At 50.7% G+C, this 27,853-nt stretch overlaps 1 protein-coding gene and 1 non-coding gene across 4 annotated transcripts in view; one reads left to right on the top strand and one right to left on the bottom strand.

Moving 5' to 3' along the window:
- Nucleotides 1-5,517, bottom strand: part of TRAPPC10 (trafficking protein particle complex subunit 10) — a 96,136-nt gene extending 90,619 nt beyond the window's left edge. For 2 of the 3 annotated variants that reach the window (XM_073010988.1, XM_073010978.1), the window contains exon 1: nucleotides 4,639-5,514. Coding sequence is in view for 1 of the 3 variants with exons in the window: in XM_073010971.1 (XP_072867072.1) it covers nucleotides 4,639-4,705 (67 nt within the window). In the remaining 2 variants the exon portion in view is untranslated. Of the gene's footprint in view, nucleotides 1-4,638 lie in introns of all 3 variants that reach the window. The other variant, XM_073010971.1, reaches the window with a different exon arrangement.
- A 13,297-nt stretch (nucleotides 5,518-18,814) lies between these two features.
- Nucleotides 18,815-18,919, top strand: LOC119619504 (U6 spliceosomal RNA). The gene has a single exon (XR_005235972.1). It is a non-coding gene; the product is annotated as a U6 spliceosomal RNA (small nuclear RNA).
- Nucleotides 18,920-27,853: the final 8,934 nt, after the last annotated feature.

Raw genomic sequence — 27,853 nt, 5'->3', positions numbered from 1 at the left:
ACAGGGGAAAATCCCAAAGCCCAACCAGATACGAAGCTCTACAAATCTGCTCATTTCTGTTGCCTGTTTTCCCCTTTAAAAGTTTCTAATATAGGACCTGGAACCCCAAATACAGAGACACAGAAAAATGAAACAGGCAATAGATGTGACTAGTGAAAACAGATGATCTAGAGGGAGGGCACTATTATTGTTCAGATACTATTCAATTCCAAGGTAATAACGGGTATGTGCTATCGTAGCTATGATGACAGTCAACAAAGAAAAGCCACAAATCACTGGAATTACATTAACTTTGTCACTAACTGAATGAGATAGTTGGAAAAGGAACATGTCTTTCCTAATACACCCTTGGGCCAGAAACCCAAGTTCTTATTTCAAAACAGAAAACTGACCCTGTGGCTGAAAAAAAATCTACGCTAAAATTTAAATTTAGACCAAATGGATCTGCTGGATTTGTTTCAGTTTCGCCAGGCATTTTTCATGATTAATAAATTATACTACAGGTTTTCCCATTGCTATGATTCAGTCAAAGCATTAATTCCACTAACTGTTCAGCTCCCATCCCTGCACATTTCACATACACGCTTCCGTATTTACAAGCTTTAACTAGTTCTGAGTTTAAGAAGGCCTCTGCTGAGGTAGTCCCTCTTCACAGGAGCCCGTTAGGCAGGAGGTTTAATCAGGGCTGAAGTCTACTAAAATATTTAAGGCCAGGTGCAGTGGCGCATGCCTGTAATCCCAGCACTTTGGGAGGACAAGGCGGGCAGATCACCTGAGGTCAGGAGTTCGAGACCTGCCTGGTGAAACCGCATCGCTATTAAAATACAAAAATTAGCTGGGCTTGGTGGTGTGCCCCTGTAGTCCCAGCTAATCAGGAGGCCAAGGCAGGAGAATCGACTGAACCCGGGAGGAAGAGGCTGCAGTGAGCCAAGATCACACCACTGCTCTCCAGTCTGGGCAACAGAACAAGACTCTGTCCCAGGAAGGAAAAAAAAAGCCATTTGGAGAGCTTCAAAATATTATTAAAATAATTCAGGCCGGTGAGGTGGGTCCTACCTGTAGTGCTGCCTACTGGCAGGCTAAGGGACGGGACCACTTGAGCCTAGCAAGGCTGCAGTTGGCTATGACCATGCCACTGCATTCCAGCCTATAGGTGAAAGAGCAAGACCCCATCTCTAAAAACAATAATAATAAAATGAAGCAAAATAATCAGCTAGGTTTTAAAGTAATAATCTAATCTAGTTACCCTTAATCTTTGGGAACTTTTCATTCTTCTATCCCTACCTATAAACAGTTTTTAAATTCACCTGAACCAGTTACATTCTATATTCTTCCCAGAAAGGTCTAAGCAGAATGCATTTTCACTGAAGTAAAATATTAGACATTCTATTAAAAAAAAAAAAAAATTCGGCCAGGCGCGGTGGCTCAAGCCTGTAACCCCAGCACTTTGGAAGGCCGAGACGGGCAGATCACGAGGTCAGGAGATCGAGACCATCCTGGCGAACAGGGTGAAACCCCGTCTCTACTAAAAAAAAAAAAATACAAAAAAACTAGCCGGGCGAGGTGGCAGGCGCCTGTAGTCCCAGCCACTCGGGAGGCTGAGGCAGCAGAATGGCATGAACCCGGGAGGCGGAGCTTGCAGTGAGCTGAGATCCGGCCACTGCACTCCAGCCTGGGTGACAGAGCGAGACTCCATCTCAAAAAAAAAAAAAAAAAAAAAAAAAAAAATCAACAACATGCATAAACTCTACTTTCATTTTAAAATGAACAGATCTGAGGTAATAACATTTCAAGTGAGAATTAAAAAGATTTTTGGCCGGGCACAGTGGCTCATACCTGTAATCCCAGCACTTTGGGAGGCCGAGGCGGGAGGATCACGAGTTCAGGAGATCAAGACCATCCTGGCTAACACAGTGAAAACTCGTCTCTACTAAAAATACAAAAAATTAGCCGGTGTGGTGGTGGGCGCTCGTAGTTCCGGCTACTTTGGAGGCTGAGGCAGGAGAATGGCGTGAACCCGGGAGGCAGAGCTTGCAGGAACTGAGATCACGCCACTGCACTCCAGCCTCGGCAACAAGACTTCGTCTTAAAAAAAAAAAAAAAAAAAAATTAAAAAGGTTTTTGAAAACAAAAATGTTGCTGACTAAGAGAACTATGTATATAATAGTAAAAAGTTAAGAGTTAATTAGCCTCTGGGTGGATTTTTGAAAGCAACTGTTCATACTACCTTCTTTCAAAACATGTATAGCTGAAAGGGGGGAGCAAGATGAAGGTATGAAGTGAAACCAGGCCAAATGCTTCCGAAAGCTTCAGTCCCAGATATACCACAACATAATTTCAAGTGTGAAATATGAAGTCAGCTTTTTTAAAAAAACCTTCACTTGTAAAGTGATCATTTTTCAAGTTAACTAGTTAACTCTGAAAGTCTACTGAAGCCTTTTCTCTTCTGAGACTCCAATGAATGACAGTTTGCACCTTCTAAGACGGTGTAGTATCCGTGCAGAGATTAACACTCACTATGCTGCTGGAGGCCGAGGGTGGTGGCTCACACCTGTAATCCCAGCACTTTGGGAGGCTGAGCAGGTGGATAACCCAAGGTCAGGAGTTCGAGACCAGCCTGACCAACATGGTGAAATTGTCTCTACTGGGAAAAAAAAAAAAAAAAAAAAAATCAGTCAGGTGTGGCCACATGCGCCTGTAATCCCAGCTACTCGGGAGGCCGAGGCAGGAGAATCGCTTGAACCCGGGAGGCAGAGGTTGCAGTGAGCCAAGATCATGCCACTGCACTCCAGCCTGGGTGACAGAGCAAGACTCCAACTCAAAGAAGAAGAAGAAAAAAAACAAAAAACCATTCACTCTGCTGCTCAAAACACAGGAAAAAAACCTCCACCAAGATGACAATCCAATAAATCTGTAAGAAAGAAAACTGCATCCTTTAGCTGTCCCTGATGCACGCATGTACAAAACTAAACATTAAATATCTCCAACACTGACTATCGAGATAACAAATTTTACTCCTTTAGTTACGGTTGAATCCAATAGAACTTAGGAACTTTCTCCTCAGAAATGTATTTACATAATGCCTATAAATACATATTGCTATTGAAATGTAAGCAAGCTAGGAGGTAGAAGATATAATTAGATGCGTGGATGTCCACACAGGCAATTAATATGTATCCAGCACTCACAATGTGCACAGCACTTCGGGAGAAAAACGTTCAACATCTGGAAGACAGTGAAACTTAGTATGAACTGCACATGGCTTCATCTATCCCCAGCACTGGGAAAGCACCCGGGAAACTGCAGGGCTTCCAGACCAGCTCTATCCACATCTGCCCTCTGGGGCTGCAGGTGCAGGGTAGGGAAAGACCTCCAGTTCACAAATACTCTGGGAAGGAAAAAAGACGGCTACTGCTGAACTATGCAAGTCTCCAATTTTAAATGAGACACAGTTCACTTCCCTAAGAAAAGTCTATTATCTCGTCCAGGTCTCCGTAGAAAAAAAAGAGGGAGAGGGGAAGAGAAAAAAATAAAGCAAAAGGAAGGAAAGAAAGAAGTCTATCATCTAAAGCTGAAGCAACAAAATTCAACCTTAAATATACAGTTTCTCAGGGATCTAACAGGAAGGAACAGAGCAGGTGCATCCCCACTGACAGAGCGAGAAGGAAACAGGAGTTCTACTGTGGCCTTGGCACCTAGATTTTGCAATAGGGAGTGCTTCCTTTCAAAGCATGAAAGGCAATTAGAAAAAACTAACTGTATACATACATGAAAATACAGAATACTGTCAAAGGTCAAAAATCGTAATAGTTTGAAACACCTCTCTGCAAGTCATCAAAAAGCCAACCAACATTTATAAGCTCACTGTTCTTAACCGTATTTAACTCCGGAGAGTCACACTTGTAAAATTTAGGGAATATTTTTCCCCTAACAGAAAAATAGTTCCTTTGTGTATGCATTAAAAGAGGGTTGGGGGGAGGACACGACACCCAAGAGGCACCGGGTGTCCCTAGTGTAGACTCGAGCGGGAGGCCGTTCATGGGGAGCAGCTTGCATAAGCGCCCGAGCCTCGGCCTTCTCATCCGTAAAATGGTTTGAGTGCGCGGCAGGGAAGCGTCAAGGAGGCAAAGCAGTCCCGGCGGCTCTGCCTGACGCTTCACCCCGCAACAAACTGTTCCTGCTTCACCAACGCTTGCAACTCTGCGAGCCCCGAAGGACTTCCCCGGAGTCGGGGAAAGGGGGCCCGCAAGGAAAACCGCCCGGCGGAAAAGCCCGGGGCCCCCAGGTCCCGGGTGCGCGGCTCAACAGGGGCGGGACGGGGCGGCGGCAGCCCCCTCTCCTCACCCTCGACGCCGGAGCGCGCCCAGTCCCGGGCAGAGTCCGCCGGGTTCCACCGGCTCCAACTGCAGCCGGCTCGCAGGATGCCCCCAGGGGTCAGAGGTCGCCCGGCGGAAAGGTCAGAGGGCGTCACCGAAAAGTCGGAGGACCCCGCCTCAGCCGCAGCCCCGGTCACACCTCCAGGAAGCGGCCCAGCCTGAAGCGCTCCGGGAACTTAAGGTCTGGGGGCGCCGGGTGCATGACGGCCGGAGCCCGTGCCAGCCCAACGACCGCCGCGCCCTCCCCGCCTCCGGTACTCACAGGTGACGATGGGCTTGTTCTCCATGGTGTAGATCACCGGCGGCAGCGGCTCCTCAGAGGCGTCCATGGGCGTCCGGCGTCACCGGCCCGGCCCCCCGCGCCCCATGGGCAGCCCCGAGGCCGCGCCGGGCCCAGCCCGAGCCCGAGCCTGAGCGGCGCCGCCCGCCCGGCCGCGCTAGGCAGCTCCAGAGCCGGTCGAACCTCCTCTGCCGCCCGCTGCCGCCGGCCGCAGCCACTTCCGGCCTCGGCGCCGCGGCATGACCACTTCCGGGGCGCGCGAGGCCTCACGGGGCGGGCCTTCGCGGCGCCTGGCCTCCGACGGAAGGGCGCCCGGGCAGGCCGCGCGGGGACCGGGAGGCTGGAAGTGGGAGGCGGGGTGGGGCTCCCGGGACGCGTCCTTCCTCCTCCCTCAGCAGTGGGCGCCCCGCGGGGCCCTGCGCCAGAGCTGCGCCGAGGACTCCGCAGGCGGGCCTCGCGCACGGTGAGCGAGCCTGGATGCTCCCGGACTGGAGACGCGGGTCTCGCGGCCCTCGCTCTCCCGGCAGCTCGGGCGTCCTGCGGCGCGGTCGCTGCCCTGCGACCGGGCCCCTTCTCGCGCTGGAGGCTCCCGCAGGCCCTCGCCGCTGAGTGTCCCCGGCGCGTGCCTTCCGCCTGCCGCTGCGCTCTTCCTGTCTCCCTCACTCTGCACAGGTTTTTGTGGGGACCTGGCCCCGGACCGTGCCTGCACGGGCAGGCGGCGGGGCAACTTTCGGAATACCACAAAATAAACCTTACACTTAACTGCCCGTGGACTTCCTGTGCACGTAAATGGCGGGGGCGGGTGTTTCTTTCCCTTTTTCTTTGGAGCAGGGTCTCGCTCAGTTGCTCAGGCTGGAGTGCAATGGCGGGACCACGGCTCACTGCAGCCTCGACCTTCCAGGCTCAAGCGATCCTCCCCCTTCCCCCCGCCCCCCGGTAACTGGGACCACGGGGGCAGCCAGCCACCACGCCCAGCTAATTTTTTTCTTTTCTTTTGTCGGGGTCTCACTATGTTTCCCAGGCTGATCTCAAACTCCCAAAGTGTTGAGATTACAGGCGTGAGCCATCATGCCCAGCCATAAACTGGGTTTGAGGTAAAATGTACGAATAAAATGACAAAAATTGTCCACCAAAAATCATCAAAAGTGTCAGAATCTAGAGTTTAGTCAAATGCGCAGCTTGATGTGCCGCCCAGGAAACATTACAAAGAATGGAAGTCAGTGTTCTCAAACGTAGAAATTTGGGGTCGTTTCTATAGCCAACGTTTCGGGAAGCCTAACAATTTCAACATCTTTCTGTATAAGGCCTAATGCATAGTTACAACGGTCTGATTAGTCGAGGTGGTCTTTTTCTTTTGGGGTCCACTGAAGATGAAACAGTCGTGGGGTCTCTGTACTCGGGTCTGAGTTGGGTACAGGAAATGAAGCAGACAGCTAATCTGTAACAAAAATCAGCAAATGGAAAGGGGGAGACCTGGTCTCTCTTAGTCATTTACAGCAGCAGTCCCCAGCCTTTTTGGAACCAGGGACCTGTTTCATAGAAGGCAGTTTTTCCAGACATAGTTGGGGTGGTTTCAGGATAATTCAAACACATTTCATTTATTGTGCACTTTATTATTTTTATGTTGTAATATAGAGTAAAATACAACTTCCCATAGTGTGGAATCAGTGGGAGCCCTGAGCTTGTTTTCCTGCAACTAGATGGTCACATCTGGGGATGATGGAAGCCAGGGGCACATCACGAGGCTTTAGATTCTCATAAGGAGCGAGCAACCTAGATCCTCCAATGTGCAGTTCACGATGGGATTCACCCTCCTAGGAGAATCCAGTGCTGCTGCTGACCTGACAGGAGGCAGAGCTCAGGCAGTAATACGAGCGATGGGGAGCGGCTGTTAATACAGATGAGGCTTTGCTCACTGGCCCGAGGCTCACCTGCTTGTGTGGCCTGACCAGTAGCTGTCTGTGGCCCTAGGGGTTGGAGAACCCTAATTTACAGAACAAAAACAATGGGGAAGACAATTCCGCTCAAGAACAAGGAAGAAGAGTATGAAACTGTAATCGAAGAAGCAGAATTGCAAACTTGCTACTGACTCAGTCTCCAGGGCTTAACTTCACCCTTGGCATCATAAGTGTAGAGAGTCCTGAAGTTTTTTTTAACAAAATATGTATATGAGATAGTTGGAGTATGAACACAGCTGCTAAATGCGTGAACGTAGTGTAGTGTGGTGCGCTGTAATGGTGTGAGAGGCAAGAGACCAGACTTCCGGGCAGCTAAAGTGGCAGGCCAGCAAAACAGGGCACTGGAGGGGAAGAAACTTAGCAGAAGTGGGGAGCCAGAAGTCAGTGTAGGGTTCCCTGAAAGTCCTTGGCCTAGGCTGGACTACCCGTGTGGGACGACTCCATGGGTTTACCAGGAAGTAGCTGTTACAGAGTTGAGGATGGCACAAAGACTGGAAGTCCAGCAGTGCTGCAGGAAAGGCCTTTCTGTTTTGTTTCATTTTCAGACAGTCTTGCTCTGTCACCCAGGCTGGGGTGCAGTGGTTTGATCATATCTCAGTGCAGCCTAGAATTCCTGGGCTCAAGTGATCCTCCCACCTCAGCCTCCCAAGTAGTTGGGACCACAGGTGAGTGCCACCACGCCCGGCTAATTTTTCCTTTTTTTGTAGAGAGAGGGACCCACTCTGTTGCTGGTACGGTAAGGACAGCATAAAGGATGGGTGGAGAGAGGTCATCCACTGATAAGCTCTGCACACTGGTGAACTGTGGAACTCCAGGTGTGAGGTGCAAGATGCGAAGGGTTATGTATGAAGAGGGAAGACTGAAGTGATACAATACTGACCCTACATTAAATTTGGTGTGTGAGGCATACATAGTCAGTGCCCTAGAGAAAAAGCACTAGGGAAAAAATGAACAAAAGAGGTTTGGCTAAGAAGCCAACAAAGAAAAGAGAATGAAATAATAGAAAATATCTGACTAATCCAAAAGAAGGCAGGGAAAGAACAACAGAAGAATCAAAGACAGAAAGGACCAGTTATGTCAGGAAAAGACGCTCAGCGCTCATTAGACATCAGGGAAATGCAAGTTAAAATGAAAATGAGATGCCACTTCACGTGTACTCAAATCGCTAAAATTGAAGTTTATAATTAAAAACCCTGACGAGGCCGGGTGCAGTGGCTCATGCCTGTAATCCCAGTGCTTTGGGAGGCTGAGGTGGGCAGATCACGAGGTCAGGAGTTCGAGACCAGCCTGGCCAACATGGTAAAACCCCGTCTCTACTAAAAACACAAAAAATTAGCCAGGCGTGGTGGCGTGCACCTGTAATCCCAGCTACTCGGGAGGCTGAAGCAGGAGAATCGCTTGAACCCAGAAGGCGGAGGTTGCAGTGAACCGAGATTGCCCTGCTGCACTCCAGCCTGGGGAACAAAGCGAGACTCTGTCTCAAAAAATAAAAAAATAAAAATCCGGACAATACCAACTGTAGACTCCAAGCCAAGGAATACCTATGTCTTTGTTCTGTTCTCACAGACAACTGGGTCCTGCTGCTCTGAGAAGACAGACACTAGCCCTTCCCCTTCCCAAAGACGTGGACACAGTGTTACGCGGCTGGACGGGCTCCCACATTAGGGAGTGTTCTTTCTGGAGGGAGGGAGGCAAAGGCAGAGTCCCCGCCTCCAACCCCACTGGCTCTGGTCCAGGCAGCCCTTGGTGCGTGGGCAGTAAGTGGACTGCTAAGCTATTTTTCCTCTGAGCAGACCTATAAGAGATTTTTTTTTTTTTTCCACTTGGGAATTTAGAAAATGCTTGAATTCAGCACAAACACTGGTTTGGCACTTTCTTTTAATGAATCATGGTGAAATGATGCTATTCCTGTGAATCGATGTTCATTCTTTTTTGTTTAGTACCCTTTTTCATGAGACAGCATTTGGGGTGTTTTTGTTTCGTTTCGTTATTTTTGAAAAGTTGCTGGAACTTGAACTCAAATGATTTTTCCTGGTAACCCATTACATCGTCTCCAGGCTGCAAAGAGCCTGTTAAATTATGTATTGGGACATTGTGTCTGCCTTATCTAACCAGAGGGACTACTCGGGCCCTCTGCACAGAAGGCAAAAGGAAGGGCCAGTCAGTGAATGTTCACAGGAAGCTGCCCAGAACCTGACACAATCCAGACGTCCCTCAGCCCCTGAATCGTCAAACAGTGTGGTCCATCCACACCCAGAATACTACTCAGCAGCGGAAAGGAACAAACGATCCCCACAAAGGCCTGGAGGAACCTCCAGAGAAAGGTGCTGAGTGAAAACCTTCCAGGCTAGGTGCAGAGGCTCATGCTTGGAATCCCAGCACTGTGGGAGGCTGAGGCAGGAGGATTGCTTGAACCTGGAGTTCAAGAACAGCCTGAGCAACATAGGGAGATCCTCATCACTACAAAAAATACAAAAACTAGCTGGGCCTGGTGGCGTGTGCCTGTAGTCCCAACTACTTGGGAGGCTGAGGTGGGAGGATTGTTTGAGCCAGGTCAGCTGAGGTTGCAGTGAGCTGTGATTGGGCCACTGCACTCCAGCCTGGGCAACAGAGAGAGACCTTGTCTCAAAAACAAACAAAAGAAAAGCCCCTTCGATCCCAAAAGGTTACACACCGTGCAGTTGCATTTATACAACATTCTTGAAATAACAAAATTATAGAAATGGAGAACAAACAAGTGTTTGCCAGGGGACACCGGGGCGTGGGGTAAGGAGGGAGGAGGGTGTGGCTAGAAAAGGGAAACAGACCGGGTGTGGTGGCTCACGCCTGTAATCCCAGCACTTTGGGAGGTGGAGGCTGGCGGATCACGAGGTCAGGAGATCGAGACCATCCTGGCTAACATGGTGAAACCCCGTCTCTATAAAAATATAAAAAATTAGCCGGGCGTGGTGGCAGGCCCCTGTAGTCCCAGCTACTCGGGAGGCTGAGGCAGGGGAATGGCGTGAACCCGGGAGGCGGAGCTTGCGGTGAGCGGAGATCGCGCCACTGCACTCCAGCCTGTGCGACAGAGCGAGACTCTGTCTCAGGAAAAAAAAAAAAAAAAGAAAAGGACGACAGAACAGCTCCTGTGTAAACAGAATATTCTGGATCTGGACTGTGTCCATGTCAGTACCTAGCTGTGACACTGTGATCCAGTGTTACGAAACATCACCACTGGGGAAACTCAGTAAAGGTGCCCAGGACCTCCCTGGATTATTTCTTACCCTGCATGTCAATCCATTATCATCTCAAAATTTTTCTTTTTTAAGACACAGTCTCTTGCCCTGCTGCCCAGGCTGGAGTGCAATGGTGCAATCTCGGCTCACTGCAACCTCTGCCTCCCGGGTTCAAGCAATTCCCTGCCTCAGCCTCCCGAGTAGCTGGGATTACAGGCGCCCGCCATCACGCCTGGCTAATTTTTGTATTTTTAGTAGAGATGGGGTTTCAGCATGTTGGCCAGGCTGGTCTCGAACTCCTGATCTCAGGTGATCCTGCCGCCTCGGCCTCCCAAAATGCTGGGATTACAGGCATGAGCCACCGTCACCCAGCCTTGGATTATTTTAATGCCTACAAAAAGCCTGGGAGGAGGTATCCTAGCTCCATGTCACAGATGAGAGGAGAGACAGACAGAGGCCCAGGGCTCGCCCCATAGCTGTTTAGGGATCAAGCCCACTGGGGCTTGGCGACGCCCAGAACACAGTTGCCAGGACTGCAGCTATCAAGCCATTTTATACAAGAGGAAATGGCAGGTTCCCGGCACGGTGAGGGTGTGCCCAGCCTTCAGCCTGGCCCCTCTCCTCTTGCTGAGTCTCAGTCTTGTGTGTGGCACACTGTCAACTGCTGCCATCACTGTGTGGTGTCTTCAGAAAGAACCTGCTCCCACGTGAGCTTGTGCAGAAACAATACGCTCTTCCCAGGTTTTAGGCTTCATAGTGTGATGTAAATGAGTAGCACTGATGGAATCAAGCCTAGCGCTGTGGACGGCTGCTCCAAACACTCTGCCTCGTGCTCCTATTTTTAACTCAGTTGCATCTTTCTTGGCTTCCTGACAGCCTGGATTCTCACGCTCCCTCTCCAAGCAGAGGTCACTCCCCAAGAGGCCTGTGTGTGCCTTGGCCTCATGTCCCCCAATTGTGTCCCTACACAGTGGGGTTCAGGACTGGGGTAGGAGCAGCCACTCTGCTGGAGGCCCTCGTCTGTGCCCCACCTTTTCCTTGATGTTCTCAGGGATCAGGGAGCTGCCCTCTGCCCAGGTGGCAGAAGCCAGTGCCTCTCATGCCAACCCCTGGCACACCTAACATCGAGTAACATGCACAGAAGAAGGTGGCAAGAGCTGGTTGAGGGCTGAGCTGCCAGTAAGCCAACCTCCAAAACATCACTCGAATAACCTGGAAGGTGGTGTCAGTTAGCCCAATGTCTACATCTCTTCCTACATAACTGTACAATGGGGAATTGTCCAACCACAGTGGCCTGAGTGGTGACAAGAGAACTGCCCTCCCTGGTGCACTCAGACCCTAACAGATGCATCAGGTGCCCCAGGCCACATGCCTTCAGCTCACTCCGATTTCAGCTGCAGCTGGGTGGCACCAGACACTGTTAGGGTCCCTCCTCCGAGACTAGTTGGGGGCCCTACTTTTCTGCCGCAGGCCTAGAACCTTCTCCATGGGCTCAGAAACAGGCTCAGTCAGGAAGCGTTGGAAAATGGACACGAGCAGGCCCTCTCTCCACGATGGCCACCCTGGGGTAGGTGGGTGGTCACGCAAACCTCCCTCTGCTCAGAGGTGCTTTGTTCACAGCCCTGGCCAGGTCAAACCCATGGCAGGAACCAGCTCAGTGACAGTCCCTGTCTCACCCCCTGTCTTCTCCACCCCACCATCCCCACTCCCTTCCCCCTCTCTCTAGGCCCAAATAAACCACCTGCACCCCAGTCCACGCACACTCTCTGCCTCGAAGGCAGACTGCTCTGTGATGGACGCGTCCCTCCTGCACCCCTGTCGTCCAGCCCCCAGCCCTTAGAGGGGTCCCGACCGCTGCTGGAATTCTAGGAGAGATGCACCCACGGCCTGGTACTGAAATCAAGAGTTCATCTCATTACCTAAAGGTTACATGTCTAATACACTGGCTGGAAACTTAGCTGGCTCAGAAAATTGCAAGTAATAAGTGTTCTGTTTTGAACATGAAAAGTACTTAATTGTTATTAATAGAAAACCAGCTCCTCCCTGCATCCTTTAAATAAATGTGGAAAGAAGTCTGAGGACGAAGGGTCTGCAGGGGGTCCCGTGGCCTCAGCCCAGCTTTGTTGGGAACCAAAGGCCTCCCTCCAGGCAGTCTTCCAACTGTCCCTGGCAGGATGGGCTGTGAGCTGCAGACCTAAGGTGGCTGACTGCTATTGGGTGAGGCTAGCGTGGTGTCAGTGGGAGACTTGCCAAGGCCCTTCTGTCCTGTCCTGACCCAGGCTGGTGGAGGGACAGCAGTGGGTTTTCTGAGTAAAGGGACTTGCTTTTTTTCCCCATGGCTCTTGCCACTGCCTGGCCCCAAGGGAGGCTCCCCAAGGCCCAGCTCCCACCTCTGCCCTGGGCTCAGTCCCGGCCTCCTTCCCTCCTCCCTTTGCAGAGATCACTACAGAGGTTTGCACAGACACATTCAACCACAGGCCGTGGGGAGGGGCAATCTGCAGAAGGCAGGGGAAAGGAAGAGGTGCTGATCTCCTGACAACTTCAGCCGGAGCGTTTCGGCCCTTTTCAGGCATGGGAGAGGGAGGTAGGTCTTTATTTAAGATGCATTCTCATGTCAGGAGAGGGAGAGGCCAACACCTGCTAGTAATAGGAGGTTTTTCCCTCTCTTAGTCCAACCCAGCATGAGCAGAAAAAGTAAACCCTTCAAGACGCCAACAGCATCAGCAATAAGGTGGATGAGGGACGCGCTCCTGACCCAGCAATGGGGGTGCAGTGCCACATGGCAGTGGAACATTTCTAAACACTGACATACACTAAGATGCCAAGGAAGCTTCCAGAGAGCCACCCAGCCAAGCATATCCAGTTTTCGAAAAGAAAGACTAAGGCCAGGTGCAGTGGCTCACACCTGTAGTCTCAGCACTTTAGGAAGCCAAGGCAGGAGGATCATTTGAGGCTAGGAGTTTGAGACCAGCCTGGACAACATAGAGAGACCCCACGTCTACCAAAAAATAAGTTAGCCAGTGTGGTGGCATCCATCTGTGATCCCAGTCACTGGGGAGGCTGAGATGGGAGGACTGCTTGAGCCCAACAAGTTGAGGCTGCAGTGAGCAAAGGTTGACCACTGCACTTCAGCCTGGGCAACAGAGTAAGACCCTTTCTCAGAAAAAAAAAAATTACTGGAAACATACACTAATACAAATATTTATCTACAAGCAGGGGTAAGACTGACAATACTTGCTGGCCAGTATAGCACAGCAACAGACCGCCTGCCACTCAGAGTAGGTATCATGGGCACCACACCAGCCAAGCTACAGGGAGGAGGGGGTGGAGGACACAGGCAGACAGGGCTGGGGGAGACTGAGGCCTCTCCTTGTGCACTGGACTGGATGGCTGCAATGTCTGAATGATGGGAGCGTGTTCACTACTCAGAAAAAGAACAGTATCTCTAACAGTTAGTGCCAGGGAACCTGGATATCCACATGCAGAATAAAATTGGACCCTTATCTCATACCATATACAAAATTCAACTCAAAATGGATTAAAGCCTCAACACAAGACCCGAACATGTGAAACCACTAGAAGAAAACACAGGGAAAGACTCCATGACAGTGTTCTGGACAATGATTTATTTTTGGATATGACCCAAAAGCATAGGAAACAAAAGCAAAAATAGACAAATGGGATTACATCAAACTAAAAGGCTTCTGCACAGCAAAGGAGACAATCGACAGAGTGAAGAGAAAACCTGCAAAATAGGAGAAAATATTTGCAAACCATGCATATGATAAGGAGTTAATATCCAAAATATATAAGAGGCCGGGTACACTGGCTCACGCCTATAGTCCCAGCACTTTGGGAGGCCAAAGCAGGTGGATCACCTGAGGTCAGGAGTTCGAGACCAGCCTGGCCAATATAGTGAAACCCTGTCTCTACCAAAAATACAAAAAAATTAGCCTGGCGTGGTGACAGGCGCCTGTAGTCCCAGCTACTTGGGAGTCTGAAGCAGGAGAATCGCTTGAACCCGGAACGCGGAGGTTGTAGTGAGCCGAGATGGTGTTGCTGCCCTCCAGCCTGGGTGACAGAGTGAGGCTCTGTCTCAAAAAAATATATATATATATAATTTATAATATATATATAATTTATAATATGTATTTATATATTATATGTATATGTGCATATATGTATAAATATATGTTATATACATATATACATATATTTATTTATATGGAACTAAAAGAACTCAACAGCAAGGAGCCAGGCACGATGGCTCACACCTGTAATCCCAGCACTTTGGGAGGCCGAGGCAGGCAGATCACAAGGTCAGGAGATCGAGACCATCCTGGCTAACACGGTGAAACCCCGTCTCTACTAAAAAAAATTAGCTGGGCATGGTGGCGGGCACCTATAGTCCCAGCTACTCGGGAGGCTGAGGCAGGAGAATGGCGGGAACCCGGGAGGCGGAGCTTGCAGTGAGCCGAGATCGCGCCACTGCACTCCAGACTGGGCGACAGAGCAAGACTCCGTCTCAAAAAAAAAAAAAAAAAAAAAAAAAAAAGCGAGAGAACCCAGCTCCCATCACCCTCTCTTCCAGCTGGAGGAACAATCTGGCAAACCCACCCAGGACGAACCCACCCTCGGGCCAGCCAGACTGCTGCACGCCCACCCTCAAGCAGGAGAGGCCCCTGAGCTTCTGAGCGGCCTGACATGCTCCTGGGCCAGTGGAGAGCCTATGTGCCCTGGCCCGAGTCCTGGGTGCCCCCGCCCCTACAGATAAGCCCCTGGCCTGCCCAACAGCTCTGTGCCCACAACAAGGGCCTGAGAAACAGCTGAGGGCCACCCCTGGCAGACATATCCCCAGGCTGACTGAGGAGCTGCGTGCCCATGTCCCAGGCCAAGAAACAGCCCCACAGGCTGCCCCCAGCAGACATGTCCGTAGACCAGCCAAATAGCATTGCCCTCTCATCCCAGGCCTGAGAAGCAGCCACGTGGACCACCCCCAGAAGACACACACTAGTGCCAGCCAAGAAACTCTGCAGTGACATCCTAGGCCTGAGAAACAGCCCCGTGAGTGGCCCCCAGAAGACACACACCTAGGCCAGGCCACTGAGAAGCTGTGTAACCACATCCTGGACCTAAGAACCAGCCCCATGGTTCCCCTCTGGCAAATGCACCCCCTGCCCCAGGCTGGCCAGACAGCTGTGTGCCTGAGTCCTGGGCCTGGGAAACAGCCCAACCAACCACTGCTGGCAGGCATGCCCCCAGGCCAGCTGAGCAACTGTGTGCACAGGCTCCCAGCCAGAGTAACAGTCCCACAGCCACTACCCCAGCCCCAAGTTGGTTGACCCCTGATGCATACACGTACCTAAGACCTGAGAAATGGTCCAGCAATGGCAAAGCCATGACACTGCCTCCAACACGTCTCTTAGCCTAGGCCACTGAGACACTCACAAGTGTCATTAGCCTGGATTACAGCTGAAGAAACTACGTGGCGACTACATTGTGTCCACCTAGAACCAAGGCGAATGTACCCCCACCATAGTGACACCCCAAAACCCATTCATAGAAATTAGTCTTTCCCTATGAAACCTACTCCATAAAACCGGAAAAGGCAAGTTTTTCACCAGATGCATAGAAATCAATGCAGGGACGCATCAAACATGAAAAAGAAGGAAAATTAGCCCAGCTAATTTTTTAGTAGAGACGGAGTTTCACCGTGTTAGCCAGGATGTTCTCGATCTCCTGACCTTGTGATCCGCCTGCCTCGGCTTCCCAAAGTGCTGGGATTACAGGTGTGAGCCACCGTGCCTGGCTCCTTGCTGTTGAGTTCTTTTAGTTCCATATAATATGTGTGTGTGTGTGTGTGTGTGTATATATATATATATATTTTTTTTTTTTTTTTTGAGACAGAACCTCACTCTGTCACCCGGGCTGGAGGGCAGCAACACCATCTCAGCTCACTGCAACATCCGCCTCCCAGGTTCAAAGGAACACAGGTAATTCTCCAGTATCAGAGTCCAATCATACAGAAATATTTGAAGTGCTGGAAAAAGAACTCAAAATAATAAGCTTAAGGAAACTCTGCAGGACACAAGAGAATACACATAGGCAATTCAATAAAATATGGAAAATAGTTCATGCTCTGAATGAGAAATGCAACGAAGATATAGATATCACAAAAAGAACCAAACAGAAATCTTACAGCTGAAGAGTTCAATGAATGATATTTGAAAAACAATTAGGCCAGGCGCGGTGGCTCAAGCCTGTAATCCCAGCACTTTGGGAGGCCGAGGTGGGCGGATCACGAGGTCAGGAGATCGAGACCATCCTGGCTAACATGGTGAAACCCCGTCTCTACCAAAAAATACAAAAAAATAGCTGGGCGAGGTGGCGGGCACCTGTAGTCCCAGCTACTCAGGAGGCTGAGGCAGGAGAATGGTGTGAACCTGGGAGGCGGAGCTTGCAGTGAGCCGAGATCGCGCCACCGCACTCCAGCCTGGGCAACAGAGCGAGACTCTGTCTCAAAAAAAAAAAAAAAAAGAAAAGAAAAACAATTGAGAGCTCTGACAATAGGCTAGAACAAGCAAAAGAAAGAATTTCTGATCTTGAAGATAGATCATTTGAAATAACACAGGCAGATCAAAAAAAACAAAATAAACCCTACGGAGTTTATGGGACACCATTAAATGAACAAATATTTGCATTATGGGCATTCTAAAAGGTGAAGAGAAAGGAAACTATTTAGAAAACATATTTAATGAAATAAAGTTGAAAACTCCCCAAGTCTTGGGAGAGAGATGGACATTCAGGTCCAAGAAGCTGGAAAAAAAAAAAAAAAAATCCCAAATAGATTAAACTAAAATACATTCTTTCTGAGGCACATTACAGTGAGAGTATCAAAAGTCAAAGACAAAGAATTATAAGAGCAGCAAGAGAAAAGCAGCAAGTCACATATAAGGGAACTCCCCCTTAAACTAATAACACATTTCTTAGCAGAAACCTTACAGGCCAGGAAAGAATGGGATGATATGCTCAAAGTACTAAAAGAAAAAAAAAAAACTGTCAGCTAAGAAAATATACTCAGCAAAATAATTCTTCAGAAATGAAGGAGAAATAAAATATTTCACAGACAAGCACAAACTAAGAAAATTCATCACCACTAGACCAGCCTTACAAGAAATGCTCAAGATCTTACATCTGGAAGTGAAAAAAATGACAACTGTTGGGAAAACGTGAAACTATTAAAGTCACTGGTAGAAAGGATAAAGAAAAAGGAGTAGAAACTTATCTCTACAGAAAACCAGCCAATCACAAAGATAAACAAAAAGAGAGGAAGTAAAGAATAAAGGATATAGAAAATAATCCAAAAACATCAAAAACATGATAGGAGTAAATCCTTACCTATCAATAATAACCCTAAATGTAAATGGATTAAATTCCCCCATTTGAAAGATATAGACTGGCTGAATGTATTCATTCATTCATTCATTCATTCATTCATTCATTCAAGATAGGATCTCACTCTTTCACCCAGGCTGGAGTGCAATGGCATGATTACGGCTCACTGCACCCTCAACCTCCCAGGCCCAAGTGATGCTCCCTCCTCGGCCTCCCAATTAGCTGTGATCACAGGCATGCACCACCACACCTAACTAATTTCTTAAGTGTTTTTGTAGAGATGGGGTCTCCCTATGTTGTCCAGGCTGGTCTTAAACTCCTGAGCTCAAGCAATCATCCCTCCTCAGCCCCCCAAAGTGCTGGAATTACAGGCATGAACCACTGCACCTGGCATGAATGGATTTTTAAAAAGACCCAACTATAAACTGCCTACAAGAAACTCACCTCGCATGTAAAGAAACATAGAGGCTAAAAGTGAAGGGATGGAAAAAATATTCCACAAAAAAGGAAACCAAAAGTGAGCAGGAGTAACGGTACTTATATTAGACAAAACAGACTTCACGTAAAAAGCTGTAAAAAGAGACAAAGACTGTATAATAATAAGGAGGTTAATTTGGCAAGGGAATATAACACTTATATATGCACCCAACACCAGGGTACTCAGATATATAAAGCAAATATTATTAATAGATCTAAAGGGAGAGATAGACCCCAATAGAATAATAGTTGGACTTTAACACCCCTCTTTCAGCATTAAAAAGATCATCTAGACAGAAGATTAACAAAGAAACACTGGAATGAAACTACACCATAGACGAAATGGACCTGACAGACATTTACAGAACATTTCACTCAACAGCTGAAAAATACATTCTTTTCATCAGCACATGGAACATTCTCCAGAATTGACAATATGTTAAGACACAAAACATGTCTCTACAATGTTTTAAAAATCAAAATCATACCAGGTATCTTATCTGACCACAGTGCAACAAAACTAGAAAGCGATAACAAGAGGAACATTTGAAACTCTACAAATACATGGAAATTAAACAACATGCTCCTAAATGACCAGTGGATGAAGGAAGAGATTAACAATGAAAATTTAAAATTCCATACTCACTTTGGCAACACAGATGCTGTTGCAGGCCGAAAGAGTGAGGGTCGTGATCAACTCAGTATACCACTGGAGGCTATGTGAGTAGACAGCAAACTGTTCTCATAAAAGCAGAATGTTGGCAAACTGGCAAACTGACAAACTGCTTCTGCCACCCCCAAGGAATACTGAGGGGGAGTCACGATCCAGGCACAAGTGTTTCTTGTGATTATCTACAGGACACATCTGAAGCCAGTTAGTAATAATATGAACCTGTGATCAATTAAGCAGCTGACCAATCGTTACTTCCTCCTCCCTGCTCATTCTACTCGATAACTAAGAAGGGCTGTGGAAGCTCAAGGGCTGCCCTTGCTCACCAGAAGCTGGGAGTGCTCATCTTCTTCCCTGGCCCCTTCCTTTCAAATAGTTACTTTTGTTTTAAGTTTTCATTTCTGCATGTTGGTCCCCTTCGTTCAGTCCAGTCCCTTAGTAACTGTGGCAAACCGCAGCAATATACTAAAGTTGAAATGATACAGAGAAGATTAGCATGACCCCTGCACAAGGGTGATGTGCAAACTCATGAAGTGATCCATATTTTTAAAAATGAAAAAAGTTTTAAAAATGTTAAATTCCTTGAAACAAATGAAAATAGAAACATAATATGCCAAAACCTATGGGACACAGTAGAAGCATTAAGAGGTAAATTGCGGCTGGGTGCAGTGGCTCACGCCTGTAATCCCAGCACTTTGGGAGGCCGAGGTGGGCGGATCACAAGGTCAGGAGATTGAGACCATCCTGGTTAACTTGGTGTAAACCCCATCTCTACTAAAATTACAAAAAATTAGCCAGGCATGGTGGCGGGTGCCTGTAGTCCCAGCTACTCAGGAGGCTGAGGCAGGAGAATGGCGTGAACCCAGGAGGCAGAGCTTGCAGTGAGCCGAGATTGCACCACTGCACTCCAGCCTGGGTGACAAAGGGAGACTCCGTCTCAAAAAAAAAAAAAAAAAAGAGGTAAGTTAATAAACGCCTACATCAAAACACTGGGAACCTGCTGAGTGTGGTGGCTCATGCCTGTAATCCCAACATTTTAGGAGGCAGAGGCGAGTGGATCACTTGAGGTCAGGAGGGAGCACTTACTGGGTTTTGAGGATGGCACACGAGGGTGGCACACCCAGCTCACTGTCTCCACACCTTAACTTGGGCTGGGGGCTGCTCCTTGCTGCCCAGGGGTCTCTACCCATGTGAATCCTGTGGCCTACGTGACAATCCGCTTTTACCCCAGGCACTCACATTCCTTCCATCCATCAAAGTCAAGATCAAGTTCTGAGCTCAGCCGCAAAGCCCTGTGAACGAACAGCAGTTCCCAAAGCACCCAGCTGTCCCACACCAGGATCTGGTGCCACTGGGTTGTGGCTCTCCATGCTCCCGCCCTGGTTATTTCCACTTGACTCTGAACTAGCTGGACGGCTTGCACGTGGTCAGTGTCATGGGTTGGGTCCCCGGCTTCCTCATCGTGTAGCATGTGGGCTGCTGTTGGGAGTTTTGAAGATCACTCACAGTTATGTACGTAGTCCTGGGACGCGGCAGTCAGAGAGCACTGTGTGGCTTTGTCTCTGTTCCTTTTTATTATTGTTGTTCTTCTTATTTTAAGACAGGGTCTCACTCCATTGTCTGGGCTGGGGTGCGGTGGCACATCTGTGGCTCACTGCAGCCTTGAACTCCTGGGCTCAAGCAATCCTCCCACTTCATCCTCTCGAGTAGCTGGGACTACAGGTATGCACGACCACGCCAGGCTTTTTTTTTTTTTTTTTTTTTTGAGACAGAGTTTCGCTCTTGTTGCCCAGGCTGAAGTGCAGTGGCGCGATCTCAGCTCACTGCAACCTCCGCCTCCTGGGTTCAAGTGATTCTTCTGCCTCAGCCTGCCAAGTAGCTGGAATTACAGGCATGTGCCACCACGCCCGGCTAATTTTGTATTTTTAGTAGAGACAGGGTTTCTCCATGTTGGTCAGGCTGGTCTTGAACTCCCGACCTCAGGTGATCCACCTGCCTCAGCCTCCCAAAGTGCTGGGATTACAGGTGTGAGGAACTACGCCCAGCCAATTTATTTATTTATTTATTTATTTTTATTTTTTTATTTTTTTGAGATGGAGTCTCGCTCTGTTGCCCAGGCTGGAGTGCAGTGGCCGGATCTCAGCTCACTGCAAGCTCCACCTCCCAGGTTTATGCCATTCTCCTGCCTCAGCCTCCTGAGTAGCTGGGACAACAGGCGCCCGCCACCTCACCTGGCTGTTTTTTTGTATCTTTTAGTAGAGACGGGGTTTCACCGTGTTAGCCAGCACAGTCTCGATCTCCTGACCTCGTGATCCGCCTGTCTCGGCCTCCCAAAGTGCTGGGATTACAGGCTTGAGCCACTGCGCCCGGCCTAATTTTTTTATTTTTGTAGAGACAGGGTTTCACCATGTTGCCCAGGCTGGTCTTGAACTCCTGGCCTCAGGAGATCCTCCTGCCTCAGCCTCCAAAAGTGCTGGGATTACAGGTGTGAGCCATTGTGCCTAGTCCCTCTGCTCCTTTCTTAGTGGTTGCTACAGAAAGGGAGGGACAAGCTCCCATCCAAGGTCTCCTCATGAACCGCTGCCCAGGCCTTCGTTCCCCGGGACCCCACTGCAGCCTTCCTGCCCATGTACCCTGGAGAGCCCCAGGGCAGGGTGGGGGCTTTTCCCCACACCCTGGGTTGTGCTTATGGCCCAGTGAGTTGTTGGATGGGAGCCCGGCTCCTTTCCCTCAGCCTTCTGGGGAGCTCTTGGTTTGTGTTTCATTTTCTGACGAGGAGGCTGAGAAATGACTTTGGAAGTCAGGATTTCCCCCAGGTCTGACTCTGCAGCCTGCAGGTCCCACCTGCACGGCTGGGACAGATGGAAGAGCCACCTCAGGGGGGTGTGGACAGGCCCACCCTGAAGAGGGAAAAGGCCTCGGACCAGAAGATGGAGTGAGATTGCTTCCTTCCCCCACCGAGGGCAAAGCCTCTGGTGGACATCCCTTCCTGCTCCCTTCGTGTGCTGGTGGGCAGGGGAGGCGCCACGGTGAGGCTCTGTGGCCTGACAGGTGCTGGGCACACAGGACCAGAAACTGCTGGTCACCTCCCCACGCCCCCCTTCCCACAGCCCCAGGGAGGCCAGCTGTCTTGGAGGGGATGGGAGGCCTGACTCTGCCAGCTGTGGCCGTTCTCTGAAGAAGGCGCTGCCTTTGACCTCAGACCAGTCTCCAGCGAAGGCTGGGTCTGGGAGGGGACATGCAGGAGGAATGACCCAGGCGGCTCACAGCAGGTTCCCTCCTTCCTCTCAGGAATCTCCTGGGGGGACCTTCAGGATGACCTATTTCTACATGATTGCGCCCTGATGACAGAGTCCTCTCATGCCAAGGACAAGGGAAGGGTTATTTCAGGGCAAGTTGCCCCAAATTCTAAGCAGAAACAGAGTTTAAGATAATAACAGTGAGTTTCTGTCACTGAGGGCAGGGAATGTGAAGGGCCACTCCCCAACCCCACCCTGGGTCGTGCTCACCGGGGTGCAGCTCCACCATCAGCAGACACTAGAGGCACCAGGAATCCACGCTGCGGGGCCAGGAAGGCACGCTTCTTCTCCGAGCATGGTCACTGCCGAGACCCCATGCAAACCTGCCTGGGAACACCTCAGGCTTCGTTCTCCAACCGGTCACTGCCCAGGCCTCTGCGACCATCTGCTGACCTAGCGTCACTGTGGCCACTTCTGCTCCAGGAAGCATTCCTCCCTTGCTCCGAGGACGCTGGAGATGTTCACGGCTGTCCTGGAGAAAGCGGCCAGCGGGGGCGAGGCAGGTACAGACCCCACACACTCAGAGGCAGGGCGTGGCAGGGTCCCTGATGACACAGCAGGGACAATGAAGTCCAAAGGGGGTGGCATGCCCCAGAAAGATGGGCACTAGCATTGTCGTGCCCGCCCTCCTGGCCCCCAGAGACCCCACGCCTCCCCTCCAGATCTTTCACTGGCAAAGGAGGGGTGCAGGCTGTCTCCACCCTTATTTTCTGGTTGGAAGCAGCAGAAAAGGGTTTGAGCAGGAGACACGGCGTAGACCATTCACAGCTCTATTCAGCCAGCCAAGGCTGCATCATGCGACTGCACAAGTTCTGCCGTGAAGCCACTGGAGGTATCAGCCACCTCCCTGTTTGTTCTGGGGAGACGGCAGATCCAATGGCTTTGGGCCAGCCTGAGGGGGTCAGGTTTCTTACAAAGTCCTGAGCAGGTGGAACTGACTATGTAATCACAGCTGTGTGAGTTAGAATTTTGGGGGCAGAAAGTGATGCATTTAAAAGCTGCTTGAGCCAGGCACGGTGACCACGCCTGTAATCCCAACACTTTGGGAGGCCGAGGCGGGTGGATCACCTGAGGGGTCGGGAGTTCGAGACCAGCCTGGCCAACATGGTGAAACCCTGTCTCTACTCAAAATAAAAAACTACCTGGCCATGGTGGTGCGTGCCTGTAATCTAGCTACTTGGGAGGCTGAGGCAGAAGAATTGCTTGAACCCAAGAGGTGGAGGTTGCAGGGAGCCGAGATCATGGCACTGCACTGTAGCCTGGGAGACAGAGTGAGACTCTGTCTCCTAAAAACAAACAAACAACTGCTTGAGAGGAAATCATGCTCTAGAATTCCTTCTGGTCCTGATCGACGACTGAGAATCGCAGAGAAGCTGAAGGGAAGCCGCAGGGACAGGTGTACAGCCCCTTCCCAGACACACTGCGGGCAAGGCCCACCCAGCTCTGCAGGCGCCCAGGACAGACAAGACGTGGGTCCTTCTAGGTCCTCTGACCTCTGGCATAGGTCAGGGCTTCAAGTCCCTCCATAAGTGGCACCTGGGAGCCGAACCCCATGCTCATGATGTCTGTCCCCTGGATGTCCTTAGATCTTGCAGGGGTTTTGCAAACAGGCTGGACATGCCTGTCTAGAACTGACTCTCCCCTGCCCTATCTCCAATGCCAGTTTCAGATCATTTAGCATTTGCTTGTCTCCAAGGACCTCCCTTGCCGCTGCGCACACTCCCTGGCTCCAAGTGCCCGGGAAGCTCCACCAGCCCTCGCTCCGCACGCCACAAGCCGAGCCTGGCCAAGGCCTGTGGGCGTCCCAGGCATCCCGGGTGCAGAATCTACTGCCTGCTGCGTGGGCAGGGGAGCACAAGCTGGCACAGCCCTGGGGCTTGCTCCCCTGGCACAGAGCAGCTCGTCTGCTTACACACCCTGCCCTGCATGACAATCCTTCCGGAAGGCAGCTCAAGGTCTTTGTGGTCCCCACACGTGAAAACCAGGCTGGGTCCCGGGTCCCTCCCACCACACGAGGACTCTCCCGGGGAGAGCTCTGCAGCTGCCATGTTCCCAGCCTCCCGCCTCTCCGGCCAGCTCTGAACACCTTGGACTTGTCCGCCTTTGCTCATCTGCTTTTCTGGCAGCACGGTCCCATCCCACTTCCTGGAGACACGTGCTGCTTCTGTGGGTCTAATGACCACTCAGACCACTGGTCTGAGGAGCTGCAGCCGGAGGCTTTGGCTGTGTTGCTCTGGTGGGCACAGTCCTGCTGAGGTCAGTCAGGAGCCCACCCTCCTTGTGTGCCCTGACGGAGGGGGATGACGTCGGTCCACATGCCCTGTGCTATCAACTTTGCACAAAAGCAGCATTATCACAGCAGTGTGGAGGGACACGGGGGTGGGGTACGCACCTCAGAGGTGCTAAGGGATGAACTGCACCGCACCCACAAGGGAGGCCCAGTCCAGCAAGAACGGGTGTTTTTGTGTTTTTTTGAGAGAGAATTTCACTGTGTTGCCCAGGCTGGAGTGCAGTGGCACAATCATGGCTCACTGCAGCCTCAGCCTTCTGAGCTCAAGTGATCCTGCCATCTCAGCCTCTCAAGTAGATGGGACTACAGGTGCATGCCACCACACCTGGCTGATTTTTTGTTTTTGAGACAGGATCTTGCTCTGTCACCCAGGTTGAAGTGCAGTGGCACAATCTTGGCTCACTGCAAATTCCGCCTGCTGGGTTCAAGTAATCCTCCTACTTCAGTCTCCCAAGTAGCTGGGACCATAGGCGTGCACCATTATGCCCGGCTATTTTATATATATGTAATATTTAATTTTTATTTATTTATTTTTGAGATGGTGTATCATTCTGAGGTCCAGGCTGGAGTGCAGTAGCACAATCTCAACTCACTGCAACCTCCACCTCCCAGGTTCAAGTGATTCTCCTGCCTCAGCCTCCCAAAGTAGCTGGAATTACAGGCTCCCGCCACCATGCCTGGCTAATTTTTGTACTTTGAGTAGAGATGGGGGTCTCACCATGTTGCCCGAGTTGGTCTCGAATTCCTGAGCTCAAGTGATCCTCCCACCTCGGCCTCCCAAAGTGCTGGGATTACAGGCGTGAGCCACTGTGCCCTACCAAAATATATATATATTTTAATTTGCCGGGCACCGTGGCTCATGCCTGTAATCCCAGCACTTTGGGAGGCCGAGGTGGGCAGATTACGAAGTCAGGAGATGGAGACCATCCTGGCTAACACGGTGAAACCCCATCTCTACTAAAAATACAAAAAATTAGCTGGGCATGGTGGCATGCACCTGTAGTCCCAGTTGCTCAGGAGGCTGAGGCGGGAGAATGGCGGGAACCCAGGAGGTGGAGCTTGCAGTGAGCCAAGATTGCGCCACTAGACTCCAGCCTGGGTGACAGAGCGAGACCCTGTCTCAAAAAAAAAAAAAAAAAAAAAAAAAATTTTGAACTCCTAGGTTCAAGTGATCCTCCTGCCTTGGCCTCCCAAAGTGCTGGGATTACAGGTGTGAACCACCGCGCCCAGACACAAAGGGTTTAAGAAGTGACAGGAAAAGATGAATCATGGGGAGGAGGAGCCCGTGGGCGCTCATGAAAGGTTCCAAGGGGAGAGGAAGCAAAGGCTACTGCCACAGCCCCTCCCCTCCAGGCTGGCACAGGCAGGGCTCAGGACAGACACAGGCCAGGGATGCCCCTGGGTCTGCCAGGACAGCAGCCACTTGCTCAGCACCTGTCACGGCCTAAGCTCAGGATGTACGCTGATGGTCCCGATGACCGTCCCCATCTTACAGGCGAGAACACGGAAGGGCATGGAGGCTAAGAACCTTCTTGGCCTGGGCCACACAGATCCTAAGGAGTGAGTTTTGGGTTTTCATCTAGAGGCCTCCAGGCCCCCAAGTCCAAGCCTCCCCCCGTAACACACTGTCCCACGGAAACACGCTTCTCCCCATCTGTGATCAACAGAATGGGCCGATTGAGACGGTAGAGGCATGCTGGGATCTAGCTGAGTTTAAGCAGAGGCTGCGCCAGCAGCTGTGAAGTGAGCTCTCACATGTGATGGGCGTTTGGACGGCATGACCTTGCTGGCATTACCCATCCCTGGATCCTAAGACTTCGGAGTGGCTCCACCTGGCAAGTGCTGGGAGGCTGGGACCGACTGCAGAGCAGCAGCTGAAGCCACCCGGAGCCCTCCGTGGCCTTGTCCTCTGGTGCCTGCCCGTGACTGGGCTTGTCCCTCCCCCAGGGGTTCAGCAGCAGGGCAAGCACCTGCTGGTGTACCTGCACGTGTGTGTCTATGTGTGTGTGTGCGCACGTGCACCCTCAGAGGCCTCCTGGCCACATGTGGGATGATCGAGGCTCACGTCCAGAGTACCTGCGGTTGGACTTGTTCCTGCCCAGCCCAGGTGCAGGCCGCCTGCAGCAGAAGAGCTCACGTCCAACAGCAAAGCAAAGCTCGGGCCACGTTGCCAACTTGCTAAGACTTCACAGGACTGTTTGATTTCTTCATCAGGTTCCTTAGCCCTGGGGGGCACTTCCTTCCAGAGGGGTTTTCTCTCCATCAACCCTGCTGCTGTGTGAGCCACCTGGACGATTCCGGGTTCTCAGGCATCATGCTCAGAAGAGTCATGAAGAGGGCCGGGTGCGGGGGCTCACACTTGTAATCCCAGCACTTGGGGAGGCTGAGGCAGGCGGATCACCTGAGGTCGGGAGTTCGAGGCCAGCCTGACCAACATGGAGGAACCTTGTCTCTACTAAAAATACATAATTAGCCGGGCCTGGTGGTGGTGGGCGCCTGTAATCCCAGCTACTTGGGAGGCTGAGGCAGCAGAATCACTTGAACCCGGGAGGCGGAGGTTGTGGTGAGCCAAGATCGCACCATTGCACTCCACAGCCTGGGTGACAGAGCAAAACTCCATCTCAAAAACAAACAAAAAAGAAGAGACATGAAGAGGATGGTTCCCCAAGCCCACTTCCTAACGCTGGCCCTTACTCTTTAGGTGTGCCTGTGTGTATGCTGGGACGTGCATACACGTGTGCATGTGTATGGCTATGAATGTCCCCACACACGCGGTGTGTGCATGTGCATGTATACACACTTACATGTCCCAGAATGTCAGGTGGCAGGGGCTGACTCCTACGTACAGAGCTTCCGGGTGAAGCGGAGGTGGGATCTGGGCCAATAAAGGCAGGCAACGGGCCTCACGATTAACCTTGGCCCCTCTCCTGGGTGAGCTGGATGCCTGTGATGCTCAGGGTGATGAAGTCCGCAGGGGTCTGCGTGGCTGCCCCCCAATGCCCCTGAGCACTTGTGTTCAAATAGGCGAAGTGGGGTTCAGGCAAGTCAGTCCCTCTTGTTAGAGGGCCAGGCCTGACCTGCCCACGACATCCCCATACCAAGTGGCACCAGGCACTTCGCTCTCATCTCCCAAGGAAACAACAGAACGTCATGCCAAATTCTGTGTGCTCTGAATTCAGGCTATATTTTTAAAAAATAAATGGCGTCTGGACGCGGGGCTTTGAGCCAGGCCTTCCCAGCTTCTCAGGAACTGGGCTAAGCACTAGCACGGACTGGTCACCCTCACTGATGCTATCGGGGAAGGAGGCAGCCCTGGAGAAGATAGCATGTCACCAAGGTTGCCAGGGCCGTTCCCAGGAGCACGCGGACACCCAGACGCTTCAGCTTAGCTTATTTTTAGAAGACATGAAACGAGAGCCTGGAACATCTTTTGGTTCTAATGAGAGTTTTTGTTTTACTTTTTAATAAAGAAGAGAAAGAGGTTCCTTGGTTTTCTCCACAGACGAATCTGTTTTTACAAAAAAAAAAAAAAAAAAAAAAAAAAAAAGGTTGTTTTGGATGTGTACATGCCACTTAGGAAAACCTTTTGTCCTTGATGGCTTTTAAAACCCTTTTTTGGACATCATCGGATCATTTCGCGTGTGGACTGATTTTCCCCAGTGTTTTTGGCAGGTGACCTCTCTCCTTTTCAATTTTCCCTTCCAGAAAGCAACTCGTAGGGAATGGAGGGCCTTGAAAAGTGCCATCGGCAGGATGGCCTCCAAGGAAACAGAGCCCGTGGGAGTGGGCTGTGCAGGTGGGTGGCCCCATGGGACAGGAGTGCCTGGTGGCCCTGGTTTCCCCTTGGAGACATCTATGCAGACTGAACACAAAGAAACAGAAGGAGGCACGGA

This window comes from Chlorocebus sabaeus, chromosome 2 (genome assembly GCF_047675955.1).
Source record: "Chlorocebus sabaeus isolate Y175 chromosome 2, mChlSab1.0.hap1, whole genome shotgun sequence".
Classification (NCBI taxonomy): domain Eukaryota; kingdom Metazoa; phylum Chordata; class Mammalia; order Primates; family Cercopithecidae; genus Chlorocebus; species Chlorocebus sabaeus.
This window is presented reverse-complemented; position numbering and strand designations above follow the sequence as displayed.